The sequence below is a fragment of the Molothrus ater genome, chromosome 26, assembly GCF_012460135.2.
Source record: "Molothrus ater isolate BHLD 08-10-18 breed brown headed cowbird chromosome 26, BPBGC_Mater_1.1, whole genome shotgun sequence".
Taxonomy (NCBI): Eukaryota; Metazoa; Chordata; class Aves; order Passeriformes; family Icteridae; genus Molothrus; species Molothrus ater.
In genome coordinates this window covers 3,688,812-3,714,640 of record NC_050503.2, presented here as the reverse complement: position 1 = coordinate 3,714,640, position 25,829 = coordinate 3,688,812, and the positions used below count along the sequence as shown (strand labels likewise).

The window sequence follows — 25,829 nt, the reverse complement described above, 5'->3', positions numbered from 1 at the left end:
CCACCTACAGTATCTGATCCACAGGCAATGGATTCAGCTCCAGCCTGCTGCAGGAGGAGCAGGCACCCACCAGGAAATGCAGATGTTCTGGAGGAAAAGCAGGAACTAAATAAAGCATCCAGGTTTGTCACCATAGCTACATGGTGCCATGGCTGCACAGCTCAGCCCTGGCCTTCAGCAGATGCTGGGGAGCTGCTCAGGCCTCCAGAGCAGGCAGAGCTGGGGCAATTCCACCCCAAAATTCATCCCTCTCGAGGCCACCTGGCATGCTGACCATTGGAAAATGTGCAAGCAAGGGGAATATCAGAAGGCTATGCCAGCTTTTGCAATGTAGCAGCTTGCACACAGCAAGATGAGGGGTGGAAGACTGTTGTCAGGTGGGAGAGAGGACAGGAAAAGCGATCCTTAGGGCTTCCCTATGCCCTGAAAGAAAGGGGTCTGGTCACCTCCTCCCAGGCAAGCTCCTCTCCTTGCCAAACCCACTCAACTCCCACCTCTGTGGTGCTGAAGCACAGAAGGGATGCAGACAAACAAACTGAGAGCAGTGAGGATGCAGGAGGAGGCTCAGGCTGTAAGAGATGGACAAAGGACACCAGATTTCAAGGCTCTGCCATGTAAAATCAGGCAGAGGGAAGAGTAGGTAATTCTGGCTCCAGCTCTCATGCAGGGGTGGGAAGAGAACTAGGAGGGGAGTTATTGTGTTAATGAAGCACAAGATTTTAAGCTGTCAATATCCTCAGCACAGGAAAAGAGAAATCTGCCACGCTCCTTTTCCCTGGGGGAAGCACTGAGTGCAGCTGAGAGGCTGATCACAAACCTCCAAGGAGTTCTGCTGGATGCTTTAGGAGAGCTGCTGCTGGACCAACAGGAACGCAGCATTTGCTGCATTTGGGCAATTCCCAGCTCATTAAAAGGCCACGTTTGGAGTCAGCAGCCACAAGCCAAATGCCACAGGGAGCTCAGGCCACTGTTCCCTGGGGCTGGCAGGTACAATGTGAGGCACATCAGGCCGTGAGCAGCCACTGTGTCGGGCTCAGGCGGATCCTGGCTGTGCCGAGCGCCATTGGAAGCGCTGCCTTATGTAACGCCTTCGGAGAGCTGCTAAAGCTGGCTAATGCTTTTGGAAACACATGGAAATAACTGATTTCATCATTGGCACGGAGCCAGGGAAGCTAAAATAACCTCCGAGGGGGGCTGCGGGGGTCTGGCAGCTCCTCGGTGCTGAGGGGCCGGGGGAGCCCCGGTGGCGGCAGCGGAAGAGCTCGGACTGACAGCACCACCTGCCGCCAGCACGGCCGGCACCGAGCCAGGAGCTGGGTCCCTGCACGGAGCCCGGGGACCTGCACGGAGCCAGGAGCTGGGTCCCTGCACAGAGCCCAGGGACCTGCACCGAGCCAGGAGCTGGGTCCCTGCATGGAGCCCGGGGACCTGCACGGAGCCCGGGGACCTGCACGGAGCCCGGGGACCTGCACGGAGCCAGGAGCTGGGTCCCTGCACTGAGCCCGGGGCTCTGCACCGAGCTAGGGGACCTGCACCCAGCCCGGGGGACCTGAACCCAGCCCGGGGGACCTGCACCCAGCCCCGGGGGACCTGAACCCAGCCCCAGGGGACCTGAACCCAGCCCGGGGTGACCTGTGCTGAGCCAGGGGACCTGTGCTGAGCCTGAGGCCCTGAACCCAGCCCCAGGGACCTGCGCCAGCCCCGGGGCCCTGAACTGAGCCAGGGAACCTGCACTGAGGCCTAGGGGCCCGCACTGAGGCTGGGGACCTGCACTGAGGCCCGGGGACCCGCGCTGAGGCCCGGGGACCTGCACCCAGCCGAGAGCCCTGCAGAGCTGACTCGCTGCCAGCAGAGAGGCACTCAGTGCCCCCCAGCCCCTCACCAACCCCACAGAGCACAAGGAACAGGAAAACCAACGTGAAACAAGACAAACATCCTGCATCTGGGGGCTGATTGCTCACAGAGAGCTGAAGAGAAAGGAGAGGATGAGCCTGTGCTGAGGGCTGGGGAGCACAGCTGCACCCGGCTGTTCTGCTGGAGAGGAGGCACTGGGAATGCTGGTCAGGCTCTCCCACAGGCTGGAATCACATCCCAGCTCCTGCCAAAGAGGCTCACCAGGCTGCCTGCTGTGCACAGCACAACTGCTGCCCTGCCTGACTCAGCTTTCACAGGTAGAGACTCTTCAGCACTAAACATCAAGCTGCTGCAATAAGTGATGGGAATAAAAAAACCAAAAAACAAAAAACCCCACAACTTTCTCCCCAGAAAGTGCACTCTCCTGGTCCTTGTGGCCCTATCCCAGCCCTGCTGTGAAACTGGGAACCTGTCACTGCTCCAATATCCTGCAGCTCTGAATTTGGGGGGAAGGAAACAAATGGGACTTGAGACAAGTCCAGAGGCGAGGCTGATGAGGAGGGACAGCAGACCTGACTACTCCGTGTGTGACATTAGGGAGAGCCTGGACACAGCATCAGAGTGCTGTCACTGTCCTGCATCAATGCTAGTATGCCATTTTAAATTTAAACCTAATTTAAATTTAAACATAAACCTCTTGTGGGCTTTGTCTTTAGATGTAAAAGCTTCTCAGAGCACAGGAAGCAATGCAAGAACCAACTCTATACAGCAGTGGCTGTGAGCTGTGCAGGGCATTGGTGGATCTCAGGAAAACACCACTGCTGGAGATCTGCCAGAGTCTTGTAAGGCTATAAGTATAACCTCCCTGACTAAAAGGATCCCATATCCTCAAAAGACACTTGGAAGGAAGCTCTGGCACTTCTTGCACTCTGCAAGCTGAGGAGTTGTTGCATCTATAAATGTTACCCCTTTTGGAACCAGCTGAGAAGACTCACCTCTCAATAAGTCTGAGAGTGGAGGACCACAATCCTCTGGAATTGTGTAGTCGCCTTTCCCGATGTTTTCAAATAATTTATAGATATTATCCCCTTCAAAAGGGTACAGACCCGTTGTGATGTTGTATCTGTGAAGGCAGAAGGAGAAGCAGGATGAGAAGCAGACCACAGGTACTCGGTTCTTACCTGACTACATAAGCCAAAAGCAGCCAAGGGGAAACCAAAAGAGGAATATCTGGTAGTATGTGCAAAACCTCTTTAAGTTTAGCCTGCCTTCATCACAGTCTAAGACAGAAAAAACTTAAAAATAAATACTGGAGATACTTGTGGTTTCTGTTACTGCCCTGGCTGTGCCTCTGGGAGCTGCAGAGTCACTCATGGAGAGCAAAGATCCCCTTGTGCAGAATTACAGGTACTTTGGGGAGCATAAACCCACCCAGAGGAGAGAGCAGCACCCCCCTCTCAGCTCCCCCCACCACACGAGAGCAGCGATGACAGAGCTGGGCCAGGACTGAGCTATCTGAGGGTGTCATTAATTGTGAAGTTCTTGGGGGCTCCTGAGCACTCACAGTGTCACCCCTGCAGACCAGATGTCGACTTTAAAGCCTGAAAAGGTGTCAAGGCCATTGGCAATTTCTGGGGGCTGGAATGCTGGCGACCCTTGGCTCGTCCTGCACGTGTCGTCCTCCGCAAACGGATGCAACGCCTGAGGCAGGAGAGACCAAACAGTGTCAGGCTTCCAAGGAAAACAAACTGTGACTCTTGGAAAAGTTCCACCTGGGAAACAAAAGGGGAAAACTCCTCTACTGAACATCTACAGATGATAAGATCATGCCACCACAGCAGCCACACGCCACAGTGACAAGTCTTGCACCTCTCCTACCTAAGACAGTTTCCATATAAAAAGAAGGATAAGGTTATGCAGCTTATCCCCATTTCCCCCCACTTTTGGGCTCATCCAAGATTGACATCTTCCTTCTCTCTGTGTTTCCTGAGCAGAGGTTTCATGCTGTTACCAAAAGAAGTGCTTTGCCAATTGCAATACATATTCAGAGTCACTCAGAGCACTCTGCAAGAGCAACAGAACAAAAACCTAAATGCACAATAAATCAATGACACCACAGAGGTGACCTCAATCTAGAATGTCCCATTCTGACTTTGCTGTGCTTCTCACATACCTCTGCTACGCCTAAATCAGATATTTTTAGTGTCCCATTGGTTGTTAGCAGGAGGTTCCCAGGTTTTATATCCTTGTGGACAATCCCTTGGCTGTGCAAGTATTCTAAGCCATCTATAAGCTGACAAAAGTACCTGCAGAGAGGGAGAGGGGGAAAAAGAAAATCAAACACTTTAGCCAGTAGAAAGGAGCTTTTTGCTGTGGTCAGAGACTCTGGGCCATCATCGTAACCCACACGCAGCCTGGCAGTTGTAGAAGCAAATGTTTCATCTCATAATAACCCAGAAATAACATTAATGTGCCTGAATTTCACTTAGGCTGTCTGTAATCTCAGAGATCTCTTAAACTAAAATGACAATATGACCATAAAATTATGTAGTTGCCACGGATTTGCTGCTCTGCCCTGATTTGATCCTGACAATGTTTTTTGTTATCTATTCCCAGAATTCTCAGGTTTCTTTCCTTGAGGAGTAAAAGGGGCTCCAGCTTATCCCAGCTAACTACTCCAGCTACTAGATCATGCTGGATATTGCCAATCCCTAATCCATCCCAAGGCCTTTAAGGTCTTTTCTGATGCTGAACTGTGGCTTGACCTCCATTTAGGCAGGAGATTCCCCCCTCACACCCCTTGGCAAGGCAAGAGCACGGGGGCTCTTGGGCAGCTCATGAAGTAAAACAAAAATAACAGAAAAATCAATAGAAGGATGGTTTTCTTCCCAGAATCTAAGGGCAATCCCTGCTGGCCACTTCAAGAGCTTTTCACTTTTTTGCATGGGTGTAAAATATGAAACTACTGCACAAAGCCAGGTTTGCTTTCAAACACAGTCTGAGCAGAGTGAACTCAAGAGAACACAGTGAGGACAGGAACAGAACTTACCCGTGAGCCTGAAACACTGGAAACCTCTTTTCTGGGACACTGTCCAGCATTTCCTGCATCCCACACACACAGTACTCCATCACCATATACGTGAGGGCAGAGTTAAGGAAGCTCCAGGGTCAACACTCAGTGTTAAACATTCATCAGATGGGCAGCAGCCCCATCCCAGAGGGAATGGCTGCACTTCCCAAGTGCTGAGGGAATGTTCCACCAGCTCCCACAGGACAGGAAAGCACCTACAGGAAAATCCTTCGCCAAATGAGCATCTGCAGCTCTGTGACCAGACCTGCAATAGGATGGGAACTCCACAGAAAATAAGCTGGAGATCTCACAGGCATGACAGAGAACAGGGAAACACCTTGAAGTGGGCACAGAAAGTTGGGAACTCCCTGGCAGAAGAGCTGCAGCCCATTCCCCCAGGGCCCTGGGTGTTCTGCAGCTCAAAGTGAGCTCCCACCACCTTCCCCAAAGCTGGTTATTCCTCACTCCCTGTCCCAAACAACCCAGCTGTGTGCTCTGTGAAACAGCTGCTGCTTACCCCCAGCTCCACAGGAGTATTCCAGTAGCAGGAAAAAGGATCCTTGGAGAGCTGAGAAGCTTTGTGAAACCACATGGATAAAAACAGTTACAACAGAATGCCAAGAGCTGCTGGCACTTTGCAGCATTTGTTCCCTTGCAGCATATTCCAGTTTTTATCTCTGTAAGCTTTAATGTTGGGGCCAAAAAAATAGCAACCAGACTGCCTGATGCTGTAGTTGTCTGTTTTCTCCTCTCCCTGGGCTTTTGAAGGCAAAGTTTGGCTTGGAGGGGCCTGGGAGAACAGACCCTGGGACATTGGGGAGTGTCCTGACAAGAGCAGAGGCTGCCAGGGCTCCCCTACAATCCTGAGCATGGTCAGTTATTCCTCCAGGCAGTTGCCTTCTTAATCTGAACCCAAAATAAGTTACTTTTGCCCCAAGAAGCCACCTGAGGTAGAAGAGGCAGAAGAGAAACTCCTGCCCTGTGTGGGATCTGGGCTGAAGACTCTGCTGCCCCTTTCCAGCATGTTCCATCTAGCAGCTCCAAACACTGAAAACTCATTAAATTCCTGCTCCACTCCCCATGAGAGACCCTAAAATACTCTAAATTTACCCTAAACCAGAATTTATGATGGGTATGAATATTCTCAGATCAATAAAATCAACAAAAGCAAGAACAGAAGAGAGAGAGCTCCCAAAATTCATTCCTAGCCTTTCTTATTAAAGAAGAAATCTGTGAACTACTCCTATCAGAGATTTGGAATACACCAACTCTCCCACTGTCAGGAGAACAACAGTGGTGGTAGATAATCCAAACCAGCTCCTGGGGAGCAAAGAGGCTCAAGGACAGCCCTGGCTGGGTGTCATTAACAGCCAGGCTGCTCCTCACCCCTCCCTGGTCACTGATCCACTTCAGGTTGATCAATCAGATTAGAGAACAGACTCCCAGGCTGGAGCAGATCTGTTACAGGTGCCCCAAGCTCTCAGTTCTCCTCCTCAAGGGCTTCTGCTCCCACACTCAGCTCTACACACTGGTAATGGGATCCCTGGGATGCTGCTCATGGAACTGGGTTCATTTTCTGCCTGGATGAGTTCTCCATTCACCACTAGCTCTGCACTCCCAGCCACAGCAGGCCAGCAAACTGCCCTTAAATACTAAAAGTCATTGATATTTTTAATCCAGTTGCCACAGTTTTCCCTTTCTCACAAAAAAAAAAAATCACAGAAGGTTTTTATTAGGTGAGTTGCTCAAACGCTGTTTTAACCTGAAGGGAGCCTACAAGAAAGATGGGGAGGGATTTTTTAGAAGAGGACACAGTGACATGACAGGGGGAAATCGCTTCACACTGGCAGACAGGGGGATTAGATGGGAGATTAGGAAAAAAATCTTCCCTGTGAGGATGGTGAGGCCCTGGCACAGGTTCCCCAGAGCAGCTGTGGCTGCCCCTGGATGCCTGGCAGTGTCCAAGGCCAGGCTGGATGGGGCTTGGAGCAACCTGGGATAGTGGAAGGTGTCTCTGCCCATGGCAGTGGTGGAATGGGATGAGCTTTAATGTCCTTTTAAACTCCAGCCATTCTGTGACTCTATGACAAACAGCTCAAGCCTGCAGTGCTCCTCCCCCAGCAACAGAACACTCAGGTGGGAACAAAATCCTTCCTTCCACAGCCCCAATTTCCAATCCCACAGTGCTTGTCTGGAAATTAGGATTTTTCTATTTAATCACCAACGGGGAAGTTGACATCTCCCCCTAAATCCCAACTCTGCCTCCTACAAGGAACCAGCACAGGCCTGTGCATGACTCAGGGCCCTGCCCACAGGGCAGCCTCAAGCAAACAGTCCCTTTTCTGCTGGATCTGTTCCCAAAATTGTTCCCCATGTGGCTGCTCAAGGTCTGCTCTATCACAGCCCAGGACATGCAGCACAGGCAGTGCCACTCAGGAGCTGGGGAAGGGCTTGAACAAAATCATGGATGAATTCCTGCTCCAAGTTCCAGTGGAAACCAATCCCCCCAGTTATTGTCAGAATCAGCACAGGGAGGAACAAACTTTGTGAGAGTGTAGAAGCAGATAAAGATAAAAACAAAAAAGCCAACCTGTCCTTGCAAGGGAAAAGCATTGAAAACCAACTCTGGACCAGCACTGCTCAAAGTCCAGCAAGGAGCATCCTTGGAGAGATCCCATTTCCCAGGGATGGTTTTGTGTTGTCATCACCTGGTACCAACACACGATGTCTCTCTCGGGCTCCTTTTCCCCCTGCTGCCTCCTCCCTTCTACCTAATTAACCAGGATCTCTCTATCAATAATTGACTTGCAGTCCCCTCACTCTGTAGAGGCCACAGAACAAGCAGAAGCTGTCACACTCCTTTATCCTAATGATCTGGTGGCAGAGTGTTTGATCTAATTAATGCACACAATTAAATTACTCCTTTTCTGGAGTACCGTAATAAGAAGACAGTAGTTAGAAAACACTGTCAAAAATAAAAGGATCCATTTATAACATATGCTACAAGGGATCAGCCCCAGGAACTTCCACACTGGTTCAGACAAAGTGCTCTCAGCGTGGCAGAGTCACACAAAATCCAGCAAAGTGAGGATAAAATTGCCTTGATCAGTGTGTGTGTGAATTTGTGTTTGTGTGCAAAGTCTGCCAGGTGGGCAGGATGGTTATTAGCAGCGAAAGCAATTTAGCTGCAAAAATTTAAGCTTAAGAAACATCCAAAAGGGCCTTCCCAAAAGCAGAAGTACAGCAGAGAACAGTGGCAGCTCAAATTTGATCACCAGCCCCTGTGCAAAAGGATATATTTTCTGTTTCTCCTCGTTGTACAACACATCTACCAGCTGGATGACGTTTTTGTGCCGTAATCTCCGCAGGAGCTGGATCTCCCTGCAGGAAGAGACAAGGAAAAAGTGACATTTAAAAAGCTTATTCCCAACTCCATTTCTTCCAAAATTTCACCCAAACTTAATTAGACTGAATGGCTCAGAGACCTGAAGTGAATGCTGTGTTTGTGGGGAATAAATAAGGTAAAACAGTGAGGAGCCACCTTCCCTTGGCTTGAGGAACAGTCCCTTGAATGTCACCTTCTGTCAGCTGTTCTGATCTTTGGCTCCAGGGATTTTGTACCTGTCCCAAACCACAGTTTAGTCTCTTTTGCATTAAACTCATCCTACAAAATCCCACTGGATGCCAGCTGTGGAGAAACAGGCAGAGCAGGACAGTCAGGTCAGGGTGGTTCTGTTGGTGCCTGGCAGTGCATGTCCTGCTTTTCACTTTGTTCTGCTGCTGCTCCATCCTGGGCTGTGCTGAGCTCCCAAATTCTCCTTCCCAGAGTGATCTGGTGAGTGCTTTAAGCAGTGTGGTCACACTTCATCAGCTCAGCCTCTGGGAAGCAGCATTACAAGGAATTCTGAGCACAGCCTTGGAAGTGAGAGCCCCTGCCCAAAGCCAGCTCAGAGCCCCTCACGGGCACAATTAGCAGCTCCAGTAATGAGCTGGGGCCAGCACAAAGGCTGAGCAACAACCAGGAGCTGCTCCTTGGAAAGGGCTTCTCCAATGCAGGAGTGCAACGAGAATCCTCACTGATCTTTTAAGGGTGCCTGAGCAGTGTGAATTATTTCACTACCAAAATTAAGGCCAGAGACTCCTTTCTCAGCTCTGGATTTAGAAGAATCCACCAAGAGCTGAGCAGAGATCCAGGATACCACGGCAAAACTCCCAAGTATTGTGTGGACATGGCAGACAAGTCTAATTATAGGAATGACCAAAGGGCTGAAGTGGATTAAATTAGCACAAGGAACAGCAGCCAGTGTCAGTGTGGAGCTGAGGAGATCCTGCAGCATGAAAGGAGAGGGTTGAGGGATCCAACCAGGGCTGCCAGAGGGGAGCAAACACACTCAAACACAACTTTAAGGCCAAAATGTTGGGAACACATTTAAAATCCTGATCCAAACAGCTCATTCCCTGTAATACAACTCAGAAGCACAAACACGAATTCCTCCCACCTTCAACAGACAAATAAATATCTCATGTTTCTGTAATGATTCCCCCCCCCCAGGAGGACTCTGCGAACCAATCCAAAATGCCAGGGCAGTGCCCCCACCCCTGGGGCAGAGGCCAAGCCACCCTTTTCCCAGAGGAAAGATTACTTCTATTTTTAGCCCCTCTTTTGCTCTGGAATGCCTGAGGAGCAGGGACAGCCAGCCCAGTCACCTCCAATCCCATCTCGCTTTGCAAACCCCACCAGTAGGGGAACATAGGTCTCACCTCCTCAGAACAGGCCTAAATTTGATTTTTTTTTTTCTTCCAAAACTACCAACAAAACCCCACCACAGCCCACTGCAAGTGTGTGAGCAGACAGGCTGCCAGAGGCCAAGGCCTGCTTCCAAGGGAAGGAGACAAGGGGGAAAAAGGACCTAACTCGAGCTCTGTCAGATCCATTAAGCTCATCCTGCTGGATTAAGATTTATCCCCTGCAAGGTACCTGCTCTGGTAAATAACAGGGGGTGTTGCTGCTCAGAACTGTAAATAGCAAAGCTGCCCCCTTGTTCCATGTGCCACAGCGTTTTGGAACATGCCAAAGGCAGCCTGGAAAGCAGATTCCCCTTCCTGGACATCTCCACTGTGAGATCCAGTGTTCTTCCTACAGCTTTGTCCCCAGCCTAACAAAACACAGCCAAACACAGCCAAAAGATTCATTGCCTTCCTTTGGTTCACAAGGTTCTTCCCACAACATCCTGACAGCTTAGGAAGTGCAGCACCTGCTCCAGGAGTGTGTGAGCCCAAGGGCTGGAAGCGCCAGGAAGATTTCAGTGTCTCTTTTTCTCTTTCCTAGTCCCAAGATTCCATCCACATCCTGCTCCTGCAGGGATGTCTGGCATTCCGAATTCTATATCCATCAGAATACAGAATTCTGGGCTCTTCCATGGAGTACAGGTCCCAGCATTTCACCTCTCAACCCAAGCAAACATCCAGCTCAGCAGAGGAAGTCCTTGAGCCACACAGCTCCAAGGGGAACACGTCTCTGAGGAGGAGGGATCAGCTCATTCCCACCTGAGCTCACACCTCCAGAGCTTCCAGCAAATCCTTCCCCAGCAGAGCTGTCCCCGTTTGGAGGTTCCAGTTTGGGACTTGCAGACCCCAGGAACTGCCACAGCACATCCCCATAACCCAGGTTAACCCTCAGAGGAATTCCAAGGAGCACAAATTCCAAGCAGAGCAGTCGCTGAGGTGGTAAGTACAGCACAGGGCACTTGGGATCCCACAGAGCCCCAAACACTTAATTAACGTCTCAGGCTATTAGCACACGGCGTTATTAAACCTCTGCTGCTGCTGCAGCCACAGGCTGCCAGGTTTTCCTGCCTCTTTTTGGCAATCCCACTAAACTCCTTTTTTTTTTTGCAGGGATGAGACTCTGCAGTGTCCGCCTGAATGAGCCACCTCCACCTGCTCTAAAGAGAAATGATTCTCCCAATAGATTTAAGGAAACTGTGTCTTACAAGTTGAAGCCCTCAACATCCTCTCCAGGACTCAGAGAGTCCTTCAGGGCTCATTTTCCTGGGGCAGAAGTGGAGTATTTTGGGGTAGAGAAAAATAATTTGATTTAAGTCCCAAACACGTTTTAGTTGCAATTTCTGGGTCTCCAGAACACCAGGAGACAGGGCTGGGGCAGAGATGAGGCTGTGGCCTGGGATATCAGCAAGGAGTGACCCAAGGTTGGCATTAACATCCTATTTCCAGCCCAACATCTCCAGGTGCCCAAGCTCAGACCTCTATGATCCTCCACAGCTCATTAGTGCACTCTCATTACTCCCTGTGTGCTACTGCTTGTGGAATTACCCAAGGGCCACTGTCTAGGAAGCGTTTTCCAGGGATTTCCTTGGATGACAATTCCATTCCTGTGCTATCAGCACAGCTGAAGCAGCTCTGAGGCAGGAGCCCACCACAGTAACTCAATCAATTACCTCTGCCCAACAGCCCAAGCCTCACGTGCAGCTTTTCCCTGTGTGGTAGGAAACACTGGAAACCACTTCAGTGATCAGATTCCAAGAGAGAAAGCAGGACCCAACAGTGTGATCCAGCCCACAAACTGATTTCCTGCTGTCCTGTGCACAGGAGCAGTTTTTGGGCATAAACTCCCCAAAACTGCTCCAACACAGCTGCCCAAAGTGAGATTCCAGTTCAATCTGGCCATGTTGACATTAAAATACTGTGTCAGTGTCGTGCCCAGCACTACCTGGAGACCCCACTGCACTTTGTTCCTCGCACACTGAGGACTCAGACACCTGGGTTTGGTCACATATCTCACACTCAGAGCAGACACAGCTTTCACTCCCTCTCACAGCAGTGCTGAAGGGTTCTGATAAGCTCAGGAGTGCCAGGGGACCAGGGAACCACAAAATACAACAGTTTGCCTTAAAATTCCCCACCGAAGCAGCAGATAAAGCACATGGAGAGGTGGGCAGAGGGAAAAGGATGAGGGAACAGAAATAGGAACTTGAACTAAAGTAAACCCCTGGCTACAAGGCAAGACCTAAAATCTGCCTTGGTGTTTTGGAGCAGGTGGGACTGAGCCAGGAAAAGTCCACAGAAAGTCCCTTTTAATAACTCCCTTAATGACCCATCTGATACTCACAGCCCCATTCTGGGTGTGAATAAAACTTCCACAGAGTTCACCTCAGGACACAGGAGCATTCCCATGGCTCTGAGAGCAGGGAACTCTCCTGATGTGGGCAAGCTCTTTTTACCTAATTTACATTGAAAGCTCCCCTAAGGAGGAAACGATCTCCAGGTTCCCCAGTGGCAGCTCTGGATGTGCCCGTGGAGGGACCCAGGGACGGGGCACTCAGCCTCCACCAGAAAAACAAGAAACATTTTATTACACATTAACCAAGTTTGCTCGATCCTGAACCTGAGCCAGGAAGGGAGAGACAGGGAGGTCCCAGCCTTGGGATGTGACTGTTCCACAGCCAAGGCTGTCAAGAAAGGTTGGAAGGCAAAGTGAGAGAGCTCCCTGACAGCAGTGCTGGGACAGGATGTGAAATATCCCACAGCTAAACTGGGAAATCAAACTGAGGGACAGACACGGGACTCTGCAGGTCAGGGCTCACCCACAGCAGAACAGCACAAGAATATCCTCGACCTCTCAGAGCTCTCCCTCCCAGCCTAGATAAACCCTCATGGGTTGTTTGGGCTGCAGAGGCTCCTGCAGGGCTGATAAGAGGCTCTTGGCAGGGCTGGGACGCAGCTGCTGCGAGGTCCACGGAAGGGAAAGTTCCCACACCAGCCCCACTGATCCAGCCCCTCCTGGGGTTCACTTCCACGAGGGCTTTGTGCCCCGAGTAACCAGGTGTGGCAGAGGCACGGAGAGCTGACAACCCTTGGCCCCATTTTACAGCCACAGAAATCAGCTGGGGACAGCCTTGAGTTAACTCCCAAGGACCTTAGAAATGAAACCAAGGAAAAAAAGCCAAAACTTCCTGTGCCCATCGGGTGCCCCATATATTGGGTCCTGTTCCAGACACCTTCTGCATGGGTGAGAGGAGGAATTGCCGCCACAGAGAGCTCCAGGGCCTTTGGAACACCTGGGCAGATAGAGGAATGACCCTGTGAGGACACCAGGTGTGTTTGTAAGGTCTTGCCTCACCCAGGCGCTGCTGGCTGGGAAAGGTGAGAGGACACAGAGGAATTGCTTTAAGAAACAATACTTTATCCATGAAATGACACCAAAGTGGTGTATTCCAGACTGTCCCAGCCCTTGGGAACCTGTGCACAGCCTCACCCAGAGCACTGGCTGCTGTTCAGAGGGAAGAGATTACTAAATACCTGTGGATTAGAAAGCACTTCCACAGCAGAGCCACGCTGTCAGCTAAAACAACACAGGAGCTCAGCTGCTAAACAAGGACCAAGCTCACCCATCCAGCTCCCAGACCTCTTTACTCACTTTTTCACGTTGGCCTCCCCGTTGGGGATCCGGCGCAGCTTCTTCTTCTTCAGGATCTTCACAGCTCTCCTGCACAGGGTCTCTGAGTCCAGCATCTCCTTGACTTTGCCGTAGGAGCCCTCTCCCAGCAGGTCTCCCATGAGGTACTTGCCGATGAGCTTGGCCCGTTTGCGCCGGGGCTGGTAAATGACCTCGGTGGAGTCGATGCGGTGGATGAACGTGTCCATCCCCACCGACATCAGCTCGCTCTCTGCAAACATTCCCAGCTGCTGGGGCTCCTGCAGATCCATCCTGGATTAAGTTCCTTAACCTGTTTTGTTTTGTTTTTTTTTTTTCCTTAAGCGCTCAAGGCTTTAATCCTGTTTGTTAAGTTTCCAACACTCCCTTTTTACTCCTTCTCGGGAAAAAAATATCCAGAAGATTGTACAAACATGAAAAATAATTAAAAAAAAAAAAAAACAACCAACAAAAAGAAGGAAAAAGAAAAAAGAAAACCAAACCTAAGAGCTGCTTCCAGGTCAGTTGGATGCCAAAAGATCCCGGCCTGGCTCCAGAATGTCTTTGAAAAAGAACATAAATCTGTGACGGGACACACTCAGTTTGGGACTCACGTTGCTTCCGACCCGGTCCCGCTACCGGGGGCTCTTCCCAGTCAACTGGCCTTGACTGGGCCCAGTTTGATCCTAAAGAGTTAGGTCATCTCCGGGCCCGTCAGGCCACCCCGTGGAACCAGAGCAGCTCCCAGTCCCTCTCGTGACTTTCCATGCCTAGGAGCTCATGATTCCCAGCCGGGGTGGGAAGGTGTGTGCTCCCCCCGGAGCACGGGCCGCGGGGTGGGGGTTCAGCCGTTGGGGAGCTGGAAGCAAGTTTCCTTGAAGGAGTTTTCCCAATCAATTCTTGCGTCTTCGCTTTCGCCTACAAAAGTTTGAGGCCTTCGGTGCCTACCGAGAGCTCCCGGGGGCATCCTTCATCCACCGGGATTCCGCCCGGCACATGATGTGTCACCACCACCTCTGCTCCGGGTGTCAGCGGTGCAGGACAACACAACCCACCCCGGCCCCGTTGATGATCCCGGGGGGGGGGGTCAGGGAGACCCTCTGCCCCGTGCCCCAACACCCGGCTGCTCCCGGGGGATCTCCTGCCCGGTGTCCGGTTCCTCACGGAGAGAGGAAGGGCGGTCAGGGATGCCCACCTGGCCCGGACGGTCTCTCCCGCACCTCCCACAGGTGTCACCGGGGCTGGCGGCAGGGTACGGCGGGAGAGCAGAGAGAGGTGACAGGGGACAGGACACTTTCAGTGCGACAAAATCAGCGCCGGAGCCGGGATGGGACGGGACGGACTCCCGGGGGGGGGGGGGGGGGGGGGTGGTTCGGTGACCTCCAGGCCCTTCCCGGCCCGGGCCGGGTCCTACCCCGCACGCAGCTCCGGCCGTTCCCGCCGGCCCGAACGGTGAACTGGGGGAGGGGGGGGCGGGCGGCCGAGTCCCCCCTCCCCACCGCCAGGCGGGGGAGCCGGGCCGGGCCCCGGCGCCGCGCTCCGCCCCGCCGAACCGCCGCCTCCCGCGTCCCCCTAAGTTCAGGGGCCGCCCCTTGGCCGCTGCCCCCTGGCGCTCTCCCGGCCCCGGTCCCGTTCCCGTTCCTCGTCCCGGTCGCGCCGCCCCGTTACCGCCCGCCCCGCCGCGCGCGCGCCGCCGACGCCGCTGCCGCCATCTTGTCCCCGCCCGCCCCCGCCGTTCCGTCCTCCCCCCCCCGCCCCGCTCCGCGCCTCGCGCCGCCCCGGCGCGCGCCCCCATTGGCCACGCCGTCGGTCCCGTCCCCGAGCGCTCGAACGCTGATTGGCCGCGGCTGCATCACGTCGGGTTCCGGTTGGTTCGTTACGAACGACCCTCCCACCCACTCCGGCCGGCGGCGGGGCCTATATGATAGATTAACTGAGCTGTCCGTCATCTCTATGGGCGGGGTTTAAGGTGCAATTCAGTGTGATAGTTCATAGGCGATGTCCGTCGCGACTGAGGGCGGGGCTGGCGGCGGCGGCGCGCTACGATTGGCTGTAAGCTCTGTCAATCACCGCTCGGAGGCGGGGCGACAGGCGGTGAAGGGCGGAGGGTAAAGGGCACGCGGGAGTCATGGAGACGGGACCGGGACGGAACCGGCCCTGCCCCGCCAGGGAGCAGCCCTGCCTCACCGCCCTCACGGTCCGCCCGCCGCGCTTGGGCCGCGCTGCAGCCGCTTCGGGTTTGGGGTGAACCCGCTCCCCCAGCTCGCGCCGTTCCGCTCGGTTCCGGCTGCGCCTCGTCCCATCCCGCCCAGCGTGGCTGTGTAAGTCCAGCCAAGCAACTGCGAGGGCATCCCCAAAATGATGGCGCCCGGCTCCAGCGCCCGGCCAGACCCCGGCACGGCCCGAGGGAACGGGCTCCTCCCTGCGCCGCCTCCCCCCTCACGGCCCCTGGCCACGGCAGAGCCGCTTCTCCTGCGGGCATCCTCCGGTGGCTCGTAAGGGTTGGGCTGCGCACGCTGCTCCCCCCACAGGGCCGTTCGAGGCTCGGTTTCACCGGATACCGGAGCTCCCTGGGTCCAGCCCGGAGTTGCAGCTCCGGCCGGGAACATCGGGAACCGGTGCCGGTACATGGGGTTTGTGCAGAGTCAGCTCAGGGCAACCACGATACCCCTGCAGCTGCCTCCAGCCCCACTGTGCCGGAGGCTCGAACCCTTTGGCCGAAGGGATGGAGCCGAACTCAGGTGGGATTGCAGCATGGAGCACCAGCTCCGAGAGCTGAGCAGTTCATTTGAGGCAGGGCAGGACAAATCCATGAGTTCTCCCTTTCCACGAGAGCTGCTGGCACTGCATGGATTCCAAAGCACAGGTGGGAGAACCCTGAGCCCGTTTTGGGGGGCCTGAGCAGGGTCAGGGCCCCATGAGTCCCCAAAGAGTCAGAGCCCTGCAAAGCTCCAGTTTGTTCAAGGAATTTGAGCCTGTGAAGGTTCGGGAGGAGGTTCCAAGGGTTCCAAAGAGGAGATGCAGAGAAGGGGCTGCTCTGCCGAGCCCTGCAATCTTGCTAGCACTGCCTTTCCCTCCTCCCCCAACGGCTTCTGTCACGACAGCGCCCGGCCCCGGGTGATTTATTCCAGTCTTGGCACCGAGTCCAAAGTGCTGGAACCCATCCCCGAAATTCTGGTAAGTGCTGTGCATCCCCTTCCCGAGGTGTTCCCAGCAGTGGGAGGGCAGGATTGGCTGGAGGAGCTCCTGACGCTCCACACTCTGCTCCCTGCCCATCCCACTGCCTGTCCTGCTCCCTCTCTCACCAGGGTGGCAGAATAATCCTCCCCAAAAGGCAAAATCCTGCTCGACTCTCCAGGAATGGCCACTGGAGTGGGGCAAGCCAAGGACTCACATGGGGTACCCTCAGGTATCCCCGAGCCCTGTCCCTCACTGGGGCTGCAGGTGCATCAGGCAAAGCCAGAGGCTCTTGGGCTTTCCCAAATATTTGCACCAGCATTGTCCCCTCCAGTGAGGATGTCACAAACTGGGAGAAACAGCTGACACCTGCCAAGCTTGTGGCACACGGGGCACTGCAAGAGCTGAACCCTCACACTCTGCAGCCCCACAACCCGGCCAAGGGGGCACAGAAGGGTTTCTTCAGACATGGGATGGTTCTGTGGGACTCTGACACCCCAGCATGGTCCCATCCCTGCCCCCTGCATGGCCCCAGCACTGCCAGGACCCTGCACAGGGCAGGGTCTGTCCCCTGGTTGCCTCTTCCCGCAGCTCCAGGAGCACAGGGCCAGCTGGTGGCGTGGATCCACAGCCCTCACCCCACGGAAAGTCAGGGGATTTCCAGGCTCTGGGAAAAAACAGGAAGTGGCAGTGGGTGACAGCAGCCAGGCACACCCCAATGTGGAGCTGCTGTGCAGCTGAGCCCGTGGGATCAGGGCCTGAAAACTCCCATCTTTGTCCCCATTTCCTGAGACTGGCTCTCTTACAGGGACCAGCTGCCTGGGAAAGGCTGTTCCTGGAGAAGCCAGGCTGTTTTCCAGGGACATTGCTCCTGTAAAGGGGCAAACAGACCAGGACACAACTCAGATGTCCCCACATCTCCCACCAGTGCCGGCACAGTCTCCCAGCATCACTTCTGCTTCATTGGGGTTTCCTGTGTGATTTGGGATCTGGGCTGGGGTGGGAAGAGGAAGAGATCCTGGTAAGGGAAAACCAGGTTTGGTGGTTCTGGGAGGAGGCAGATTCAGTGCTGGATGGATCCCTGTGTGTTCTCCCACTGTGCTTATTTATTTGTATTTGTGTAACACCAAATAAAGAGCTGGGGGGGATTCAAAAGAAGGATCTCTGTAAGAAGGATATGTTGGAAAATGTGACAGGATTGCCTTGATTAATTACTATATGCAAATGAATGAAGGATGGGAGCAGTGGGATTAGAAGGGGGAGAAGGGGACTGTCACAGACCTTCCTGGTTCCCCCTTTGTCCCTGGCACACACCCAGAATTCCCAAGGACCCGGTGTTAACATGGTTCCCATCTGCCAGTACTTCCCTTCTTGGGGATAAATCAGTTCCCTCTGGCTGCTGCTGTGCTGGTGTAAAAACAGACCCATCCAGGAGGCTTCTGTGTGACCCCCTGGGATTTTGTTCCTACTGTGGGACTGCAAAGATGGCATGAATCCAATGCAAGCAATGGGAAATTAAAAATATTAAAAGGCCCAGTGTGGGGAAAACGAGTGAGGAGCAGGTCATTCTCCAGCCCTGTGATTCATTTGATTCCTGCAGCACGACTTGTGGCATGGGAGTGGGCAGAATCCTTGGAAGCTGCTCAGGGTTTGAGTGTTTCCAGCTCTCCTGTGTCCTCTGTGGGTTGAGCTGCTGCCCCAGTCCTGCAGGGAGGAAAAGTGAGGAATTTCCTTTTCTTTCGAGAGGAAAAGGACTGGACAGATTCCACTCGGGCTGCGGAGTCTGATGGTGCTGATGGTGTGCACAGCCAAGGCTGCTCCAGGACTTTGGTTTGCCTCCCATTTCCATCCCATCCTGAGAAGGACAGAGGGATGGATGGATGGATGGATGGATGGATGGATGGATGGATGGATGGATGGATGGATGGATGGATGGATGGATGGATGGATGGATGGATGGATGTGAGATGAAACGTGAATGCTCCGGATCCACACCGATGCAAAGCCTGTGCGAACGGGCCGTGCCGGGACCCACAGGAGCCCCCCGGGAGCCCCTGGGCCGGGTGTGGACTCGGACCCGCCGCTCCGGGGGCAGCGCCCGCTCCTGAACGGGGGCTCCCTCTGCCCCGGGGGCTCCTTCGGCCGCGGACCTCGCTGCCCGTTCATCACTCGGGGCCACCCTGGCGGCTCCCACCGAGACCGAGTTCCGAGCCCTGCCTCTCCTGCTTCCCGCCCCGCGGCCTGGCCCGGCTGCCCCGGGCCCGGTTCTCCCGTTCCCCCGCTGCCCACTTCCGTTTCCCGTTCCCCACTCCCGTTTCTCCGGTTCTCCCGCTGCCCACTCCCGGTTCCCCCGTTCCCCACTCCCGGTTCTCGCTCGGTCGCCTCCTCCCCTTTCCCCGGAAGCTCTGTGGCCCTTCCAACATGGCGGACCCGGAAGCGGCGCCAGGCGGCGGCGGCCGGGCGGGAGCCTGAGCCCCGGAGTCCCCGGGACCCCCGGCACCCCCCGCGACCCCCGGACACAGGTAAGGGCCGCCCGCTCGCTGCCCCCGGGGCCCGCCGCTTCCTCCCCCCCGGCCCGATCTCTCCGTGGGCGGGGACCGCGGGCCCGCTCGGGCCGGGCTGGGGGGTTCGGTGGGGACGTGGCCCCCGGCCGGGCCTGTCCCAGGAGCCCTCGGTCGGTGCCGCGGGGAGTCCGGGGGCTGCGGGGCTCGGGCCGGGCCCGGAGCAGCCTGTGGAGACGGCCCCGCTCCCGCTGTAGGCGCCCGTGTCCCCCACGCGTGTCCGTCCCGCGTGTGGAGCGGGGCCGGGGGGGCTCGGCGGGGACCGCCCGGGGCTGTGCCGGTACCGGCAGCGCGTGTCTGCATGGGACAGAGCCGGAGATGCTGCGGAGCCTCTGGAACCGCGATCCCGGCAAAGCCCAGACCCCTCCAACCCTGTCCGAGCCGGGTCCGGATGGGGAATTGTCCCGGTACAGCCGGGGTGGCCACAGCCAGCGAACCCTCGTGTTTCTGGCTCCATCTCGTGTTTCTGGCTCCCTCTCCAGCTGCACAGCGATCACAGAATCACGGAATGCTGTGGGTTGGAAGGACCTCCAAGCTCATTCAGTTCCACCCCCTGCCATGGTCAGGGACACTTTTCACTGTCCCAGGGTGCTCCAAGCCCTGTCCAAGCTGGCCTTGGGTTCCAGGGATCCAACTTCCAGGGATGGGGCAGCCACAGCTTCTCTGGGCAGCCTGTGCCAGAGCCTCAGCATCCTCACGGGGAAGGATTTCCTAATATCTGATCCAAACTTCTCTGTCAGTGTGGAGCCATGAATCCATCATGCACCAAGCTTCTGCTGTGGTGCAGCCCGTACTGGCCCAATTCAGAGTCTCTGCAATACAGAACCAGTGCTGTCAGACCATTATCTGGGCTGATACCAGGGGCTTCACCTTATTAAATACTAATGCCAGCTCTATAACTCCTCAGAGTAACCCAGTGTAAGTTCCAGTGTAAGGACTGTGGCTCCCCCTTAGCAGGCTCGAGTTACAGTAAAAATGAGATAGGCTGGGCAGGGCAGGTCCTGCAGGTTCAGCACTGGCGTCCCAAAGCTGGGATCCAAACCCCCAGAGGGTTTCCTGGCCCATGCACTGACCCTGGGGTGAGTCTGGAGGGCAGAAGGGTGTTGGCTGTGTGCCTCTTTGGGGCTGTTCCTGCTGCACATCATCCTGGTGTCATCTGAGCATTGAGCTCGTCCTGAGCCATGCAGGAATGGCTGAACCAAGAGCAGCTGCTGGTGGGAATGTTTAAGTGGAAAATGATGTGCTAATACTGTTGCTGTGGGGTTGGGAGTGCTCTGTGTCCTGTGCAGCACTGCCAGGTTTTGCAGAGCTCCATAAGGTGCCAGCTGGAGCTTTTGGAAGCCTGAGCTCTGCTATCTCTGCCAAAAGCTCTTTACTTCATGGGGGTCTGTTTTTTTTGGATGTTTACACCCTTATTTTGCTAAAATAAGCCTGTACCTGTGTCGTTCAAATGTTGCTGGGAGGTCTCTGCACAGGAACAAACCATGCTGTGACTTGTCACCATAAGACTCTGGATCCTTCAGGAAAGGTTTATACTCTCCTGAGACATTTTTCTGTTTAAAACTTAAAACTCTTCAGTCTTTTTTGGTTACACAGTCGAGGTCTGCACAAGTGTGGGTGTGATCAAAGTGAACACACGCCTCTCACGGAGCAGGTGCACGTTGAGTCTGCCTTAAGGCTGCCCTAATCCTTAGGGAAGTTGGCTTTGATGTCCTGAAGTGGTTTTCCTACCGTGAGTGGCTCTGTGTGAAACAGAACATTGGGACCTGCTCAGCTCCAGAGGGTTTCTCCCAAGTGTCTCTTGGGAGAGAAACTGAAGAAAAAGTGTAAAGAATTTGAGACCTGAATTTTCTTGGCTTCTGACCTTGCTTAGCCAAGTTCTTTGTGGAAGGGGAGCAGCCCCAGTGCTCTGAGTGCCCTGCTCAGGCTCTGCCTCGTGCTGGGAGGTGCCCAAAGCTGTTTTTGGGAATGTTCCATGGACCTGGTGTCTGAGCCACTGCCTCTGCCTTGCAGGGATGTGTTTGTGCCTTGGGAATGTTGGTGCTGGATGTGTGAGGGTGATGCTGGGTGGATTTACAGAGGAACGTGCCGAGTTCCTTGGCAGAGCATGGGTGGTGTCTGGGAGGCGTTTTTGCCATGTCCAGAAATAGTCCTATGTGTATCCAGGTGGAAAAGCAGGGATAGGTGGAATTTACCTGTGGGGGGCAGTTAATAATTTCTCCTAAAAGGGACTTTTCCCTCCAAAAAGCTGTATTTGATTGGTTTTCCCTGTATGGTCTGAGTCTATGTCAGACGAGGAGCAGCAAATACTGCTTGAAGCATCAAGCTCTTCCCTGTACAAACTCTGCTGCCCTTGGAGGGCAGGTTTGTTCTTTTGCCTGCACCACCACAGCTCTTGCAAGAATCTCTGGAATGATCCAGATTTTTCTTCCCTTTCCTTGCAGACTGCTTCCCACAGTTAATTGGTTGCATGGATTGTTCCATGTTGCAGCTCTGCATTGACTTGTGGTGCCCAGGTGATGCCAGGATTTGCCCTGGAGCCTGGCAGTGCTGTGCCCAGCTCCAGGGCTGCAATACTTCTGTCCCTGGAGCCTTTTCCGTGCTCAAAGCATTCAGGAGATCAGGGTGGCTCAAAGTGCTGGCTTAGGATGCCCTGAAGCAATTCCATTTTCATCACCCGTAATTCGCGTTTTCCGCTCTGGTGTTCTCCTTTGTGTTGGTGACGGGACTGAGTCCTATTCCCATCTGCTTGTTTGGTCTGAACTTCCCAAATATACGTCAAGGAGAAGCATGAAAGAGGAACTTGAAGGTGCCTGGGTGCTTGAGAAGTAAAACTGGCTGTTCAGAGTTCTGTAGGGTTGACTTCCCATTTTTTGGGGCCATTACATCCCGCAGAATTCCCATGGGTGCCCCTGCTGGGGGCTCATGAGTGGGTGCAGTAAGGTGGGGACACTTTGGGGCTCCACCTCTGCTCTGTAGGGGTGGGCAGGGTGAGGAGAACTGATCCCTGAGCAGGAGGAAGAACAGGATCACGTTCCCAAGGTGTTTTTGTTGTTCCCAGCTCGTGGTAATTCATGATCGGCAGGTTTAGCTCCCGCTGCTCCAGGCATGTCTGTGGGTTTCTGGCTGTGTTCCTTTAATGGAGGCAATTTAAAATACACCAACAAAGGGTGGAACACGACTGGAGGAAGTGCTGGCTGCATTTTACTGGGTTGTTTTCACCTCTTCTAATCGTAGATATCAGTGATCCAAGCCCTTACTCCCATCTCTGTCCATCCTGGTTACAGCACAGCAGTTCTTTGTGTGTTCCCAATTGGAATTTTCCTGCTGGATCGCTGGTCTGAGAAATGCCTGAAAAGCTCAAGCTGTTAAAAGCTGAAAGTTGTGCTCTGTAACCTCTAGACATGATGAATTCCAGAGAAATTCCAGGCTGGAGCTGCTCCTTAGTCCCTGTGCTGACAGCAAACCTTTAAGCAAACTGTTTGGAATATTGAAACTGTTCTGGAGCTCAGTGATAGGATGAAATCACTCCGGGGCTTCGTCATCCTGTGCAGGGAGCTGCTTTCACTTTCAAACCTGGGCTCCTCGGCCAGGAAGGAAAATGTCCAGTGGGATTTTTAGGGTCGTGTCCTCTCTCTGGATCTGGGGGATGGCTGCTCTTCCATAGTGCTGCTGCAAGGAGACGTGACTAAAGTGGCTGAAGTTGGGAACAGTCTCTGTGTGCTGCTGCTGCTGCTGCTGAGGGCTGGGCTTTCCCCTCCCAGCCCTCTCCCAGCACGAGTGCTGGGACTGGGAGCCTCCTCTCCGGGGATTTGCCATAACAGCGGAAGCTGCTGCTTGCTCGGAGTGTGTTTGGTAAGAGAAGCGGTGGAAAATCACTTTAAAAGTCTGCTGTATCTGTTCCCTCACGTGTGTGGGCCTCTGTGTAATCAGTGTTTACTGTCACAGCAGCAGGATGGGATGTGGAAGTGGAAGCACTTTGGATCTTGCTGATTTTTATGGTTTTCCGTGATGTGGCTGCCTGGAGCATGGCGGGATGGGCACAAACCGAGCGCTGTTCCCACTTCTCTGTTCCTGTGCTGGGTGTTGTCCTGCTGTCCTCAGGCTCATGCAAGTCTCTGTCTCTGGATTTAGCGAGTGTTTTATTTAGTTTTTTCTTGGAATTTGGGAGTGTAAACTGGACAGCAGCCGCTGGCACTGGAGCGTGAGCTCAGAGTGAGAGCTGGGTCAGCCTCCACGTTCATCACCAGGAACTCCTTTTGCAGCACAAAGATTTGGCAGGTGCAGGTTGGATTTTGGGGTGTCCAGTAAGTGCTGGTGCCGCTCTCCTGGGGTAAGGAGTTCCCTCAGCATCCTCCAGGATTGAAGCATGGCTGGAATGGTACCAGCTCTAGAGTGGTCTCTTGGTGCCTCTTTTTTCCCCTCCTGTTTTCAATGCTTGGGTGTATCTTGCACTGGCACAACAGCCCCCCACAAACCAAGGCTCAGAGCATTCCAACAGCTTGCTTGCTAAGCAGTTTTCCTTCATTTTGTCAGTGGGGTGTGATCTGTTGTGCAGTTTTCCTAGGGAGCTGGTGCTGCTTTAGAGGCAGCCTCTGCTCTGCAGGGTCCACCAGTGAGATCTGGTGGTGTGAGACACAAGCTAATGCAGAGCAGGCACAGAGGGATGCTGATATTGATTTTACCCTTCCTAAGTTCCTTTGGATATGTAAGTAAAGCTGTATATTTGTTATGGCTCTTACGGGAATCACTGCTGCTGATTTCCTCTCAAAAGCTGTTGCAAATAAGGGAAAAAAAAAAAAGAAGAAAAGCAGCAAAACCCCTGAAGTCTGGTGTAAGGAAGAGTCACAGGGTTTTATAGACACAGAGCAGTTGGTGACATTGACCCTGAGATCAGCAAACCTCAGCCCTGGCTTGGCTAAAGCTGAGCAGGACTTGAAGGGAATCTTTGCAAAATAGAAAAGGGTGACCTTCTCCCTACAAGAAAACCAAAACCCAAAGAATCCCTTTGGGAGCTCCACATAGCGTTCCATAGGTGGGATGTGACTGTTGAACTCTGCTTTTCACACAGAACATCCTGGGCACTTGAGGGCTTTGCCTGTGACTCCACTGCAGGATCAGGCCAGGCTCAGGGGTCCTGGCTGGTCCCTGCAGCCCCCACATGAGCCCTACCCAGAGGGCACTGCTGGCACAGCTGTGGCACCACGGGAAGGCAGAAGGAGTCACTTTAAATTTCACTTTCCATTGCAAATGCCACAGTCATTTTGTCCACCGCAGGGTCTCTTATTTTTAAAGGGCCTCGGAGTCAGAAATGGCTTTTCAAAAATATTCCTTGTAGCAAACAGTGTGTCCTGAATGATCAGAGGTGGCTCTTTTAAATTACAGCTTTGGTCTGTGCTCTGTAGGTGTTGTGTGTGGCTGGATTGCTCCATCCAGAGGTTTTGGCCACTTTGATTTACTCAGTTTCTGGGGAGGGACAGGGAAGGCAGGAAGCAGCAAAGAAAGATTCAGTGGAAATAAAGACATTGTGGATGCTTTTCTCTGCTCCTCTGGTTGTATAGGTTGCTTTCACCATCTCTTTTTTATTTTAATCCATTAAATCCAATTGGAAATTGGCTTCCTGTGGGATAATGGAGAATTTGGAAGAAAATTAATCAGTTTGGTGGTTTTGGCTGAGAAGCTGCACCGGAGGCAGGGTGTTACTGTGGGGTTAATCCTGCCAGGACAATGCTCCTGCATTGGATCCCCTTTTGCTGGCAAAAGGGAAAGTGCCAGAAGCTGATAAATTCAGGAATTTGTGGCATTAACACTATTAATTTCAAATGAGTAACAAGGTGTTGTTGGGTTTGACTGGTGTGGGAAAGGTCTTGGTGCAGAAGCATCTGCCTTGGAGCTGGGGGGACCCCGGAGTTCCACAGGATGGGAGATGAGGGTTCACTGCTGGCTCAGCAGTGTCCCACCTCCAGAGCACATTTTCAGCAAAACAGGCAATTTGGGGGAATTGATTACCATGAGTTTACACAGGAGTGCAGAGTCTTCTTGTACATTAGATAAGCAAATTCCTCAGGCTGAGCCCAGCTGTGGGTGACCTTAGGGACCTGCGGGGCTCCTGGTGTGAAAGGCGAGGTGTGTTCCAGTTCCAGCCTGGGTGAATTCCAGGTGTGGTGCTAATGGAGAGCTCTGTTTCCCATAAAACCCTCTCTTTTCTGAAGAGGCAGCAGCATTTCACAGGCTGCTGGCTGTTTGCTCATCTCTAAGCTATGTTTCAGCTCACAAGTAGTTTTTTTTCCCCACCTCCCCTTTCACAAAACCTAAACACGCCTTTCCTTCCCAGCCCAGGACATGGTGCAGGGTGAAGAGCACAATTGAAGACGCTGCCACCACTCACTCCACAGCCTGTCCCACCCTCCTGAGGACTCCATGAGGCAGGACACGGGCTGATGCTCTCACCCCACCATGGATGGGGGGAACAGCTTCCCACAGCACCAGCAGCCGGGCGATGCCGTCCGCGGCGTCCCCGGCCTCCGCTCCCAGCTCGCCGTGCCCAATGTGGAGGTGAGACCCTGCAGATCCTGGGGAGGGGGAGGCTGTGGCCCAGGAGGGGTCTGGGCACAGCAATCTGGCCTGGTAGATCCTGGGAGTCTTGGTCTGTGTTTACAGCAGCAATTTCCAGACTTTCCAGGCAGCTGCGCAGGGGGGTGCGGGACTGAAGTGAGGAGGGAAAAGCAGGGCT

General features: G+C 53.8%; 2 protein-coding genes across 2 annotated transcripts in view; one reads left to right on the top strand and one right to left on the bottom strand.

Moving 5' to 3' along the window:
• Positions 1–14,924, bottom strand: part of STK11 (serine/threonine kinase 11) — a 32,157-nt gene extending 17,233 nt beyond the window's left edge. The window contains exons 1-6 of the mRNA XM_036399701.2: positions 13,362–14,924; positions 8,222–8,305; positions 4,904–4,993; positions 4,028–4,160; positions 3,419–3,555; positions 2,850–2,977 (exon numbers count right to left, since the gene is read on the bottom strand). Of these exons, the coding sequence (XP_036255594.1) occupies positions 2,850–2,977; positions 3,419–3,555; positions 4,028–4,160; positions 4,904–4,993; positions 8,222–8,305; positions 13,362–13,651 (862 nt within the window). The 5' untranslated portion in view covers positions 13,652–14,924. The remainder of the gene's footprint in view (positions 1–2,849; positions 2,978–3,418; positions 3,556–4,027; positions 4,161–4,903; positions 4,994–8,221; positions 8,306–13,361) is intronic.
• A 4,047-nt stretch (positions 14,925–18,971) lies between these two features.
• Positions 18,972–25,829, top strand: part of SBNO2 (strawberry notch homolog 2) — a 51,254-nt gene continuing 44,396 nt past the window's right edge. Inside the window, exons 1-2 of the mRNA XM_036399559.2 lie at positions 18,972–19,057; positions 25,431–25,651. Coding sequence (XP_036255452.1) covers positions 25,553–25,651 — 99 coding nt within the window. The 5' untranslated portion in view covers positions 18,972–19,057; positions 25,431–25,552. The remainder of the gene's footprint in view (positions 19,058–25,430; positions 25,652–25,829) is intronic.